We start from the raw sequence: 2,111 nt of genomic DNA on the forward strand, positions 1-2,111 counted from the left end.
TCCCTGATGAAGGTCCCTGATGAAGGTGGGGGGTCCCTGATGAAGGTGGGGGGGTCCCTGATGAAGGTGGGGGGTTCTAATGATTAATAATGTATCACTTTGGACTCTGACGATGAGTGTGGCGCTCCTTCTACACTGCACAGCGAGGCCGGTGACACCATTAGTTCCTTATTCACCTGTGCGGTTTCCTGTGTCACTGCCTGTGAGTTGGATTATGAAGGAGTGCTGTGCTGATGATGATGAATTCCCTGGAAGATTTCTTATATTGTTTTTTTCTCTTCCAGGTTCCTGAACAGTCTGAGGGCCCATCTGAAGCAGCTGCACCCGCGCACCAACAGCACCTCCCGGGGGAAGAACATTGTCCACGTTCATTTCAAGGAAGAGATTGGCATAGCGGAGCTGATCCCTCTGGTCACCACCTACATCATCCTATTCGCTTATATTTATTTCTCCACCAGTGAGTACGAGTCTTGGCGTGACCGGGCCTCATGGACTTGGCGTGACCGGGCCTCATGGACTTGGCGTGACCGGGCCTCATGGACTTGGCGTGACCGGGCCTCATGGACTTGGCGTGACCGGGCCTCATGGACTTGGCGTGACCGGGCCTCATGGACTTGGCGTGACCGGGCCTCATGGACTTGGCGTGACCGGGCCTCATGGACTTGGCGTGACCGGGCCTCATGGACTTGGCGTGACCGGGCCTCATGGACTTGGCGTGACCGGGCCTCATGGACTTGGCGTGACCGGGCCTCATGGACTTGGCGTGACCGGGCCTCATGGACTTGGCGTGACCGGGCCTCATGGACTTGGCGTGACCGGGCCTCATGGACTTGGCGTGACCGGGCCTCATGGACTTGGCGTGACCGGGCCTCATGGACTTGGCGTGACCGGGCCTCATGGACTTGGCGTGACCGGGCCTCATGGACTTGGCGTGACCGGGCCTCATGGACTTGGCGTGACCGGGCCTCATGGACTTGGCGTGACCGGGCCTCATGGACTTGGCGTGACCGGGCCTCATGGACTTGGCGTGACCGGGCCTCATGGACTTGGCGTGACCGGGCCTCATGGACTTGGCGTGACCGGGCCTCATGGACTTGGCGTGACCGGGCCTCATGGACTTGGCGTGACCGGGCCTCATGGACTTGGCGTGACCGGGCCTCATGGACTTGGCGTGACCGGGCCTCATGGACTTGGCGTGACCGGGCCTCATGGACTTGGCGTGACCGGGCCTCATGGACTTGGCGTGACCGGGCCTCATGGACTTGGCGTGACCGGGCCTCATGGACTTGGCGTGACCGGGCCTCATGGACTTGGCGTGACCGGGCCTCATGGACTTGGCGTGACCGGGCCTCATGGACTTGGCGTGACCGGGCCTCATGGACTTGGCGTGACCGGGCCTCATGGACTTGGCGTGACCGGGCCTCATGGACTTGGCGTGACCGGGCCTCATGGACTTGGCGTGACCGGGCCTCATGGACTTGGCGTGACCGGGCCTCATGGACTTGGCGTGACCGGGCCTCATGGACTTGGCGTGACCGGGCCTCATGGACTTGGCGTGACCGGGCCTCATGGACTTGGCGTGACCGGGCCTCATGGACTTGGCGTGACCGGGCCTCATGGACTTGGCGTGACCGGGCCTCATGGACTTGGCGTGACCGGGCCTCATGGACTTGGCGTGACCGGGCCTCATGGACTTGGCGTGACCGGGCCTCATGGACTTGGCGTGACCGGGCCTCATGGACCTTTTCAGGGTCATACACACAGTCACTTCGAGGTCCCCCAACCCATAGCGAGCCACATTATGTGAAAACCAAACTTAAGCCCCATCCCCCCCATCCCACCCTATCCAATCCCACCCCATCTCGTCCCACCCCATCTCATCCCACCCCGTCCCACTACCGATAACTTTCCTTACAAGCACGCCTGTCATTAGTCGGTGGCTGAGAAAGGCTGTAATGAGGAAGAATTGTAATAGAGTTATTCCAGGAAATAAAACGCAGAAATCCCCGGAATGCGTCCCGTGCAAAGAAAAAAGAAATAGCCCAAGTCTCACTCCGGCTGGGTTTTCGTGAGGTTATCACCCCGTCCATGCCCCCCCACCCCGAGGTACT

General features: G+C 60.4%; 1 protein-coding gene across 1 annotated transcript in view; it reads left to right on the forward strand.

Moving 5' to 3' along the window:
• SCAP (SREBF chaperone) overlaps positions 1-2,111 on the forward strand; it is a gene marked incomplete at its 5' end in the record, with an annotated part of 36,930 nt that overhangs the window by 4,335 nt on the left and 30,484 nt on the right. The window contains 1 exon segment of the mRNA XM_018574824.1: positions 266-457. Within this exon segment, the coding sequence (XP_018430326.1) occupies positions 266-457 (192 nt within the window).

This window comes from Nanorana parkeri, unplaced genomic scaffold, assembly GCF_000935625.1.
Source record: "Nanorana parkeri isolate BGI_ZX_2015 unplaced genomic scaffold, ASM93562v1 scaffold3260, whole genome shotgun sequence".
In the NCBI taxonomy this organism is placed as follows: domain Eukaryota; kingdom Metazoa; phylum Chordata; class Amphibia; order Anura; family Dicroglossidae; genus Nanorana; species Nanorana parkeri.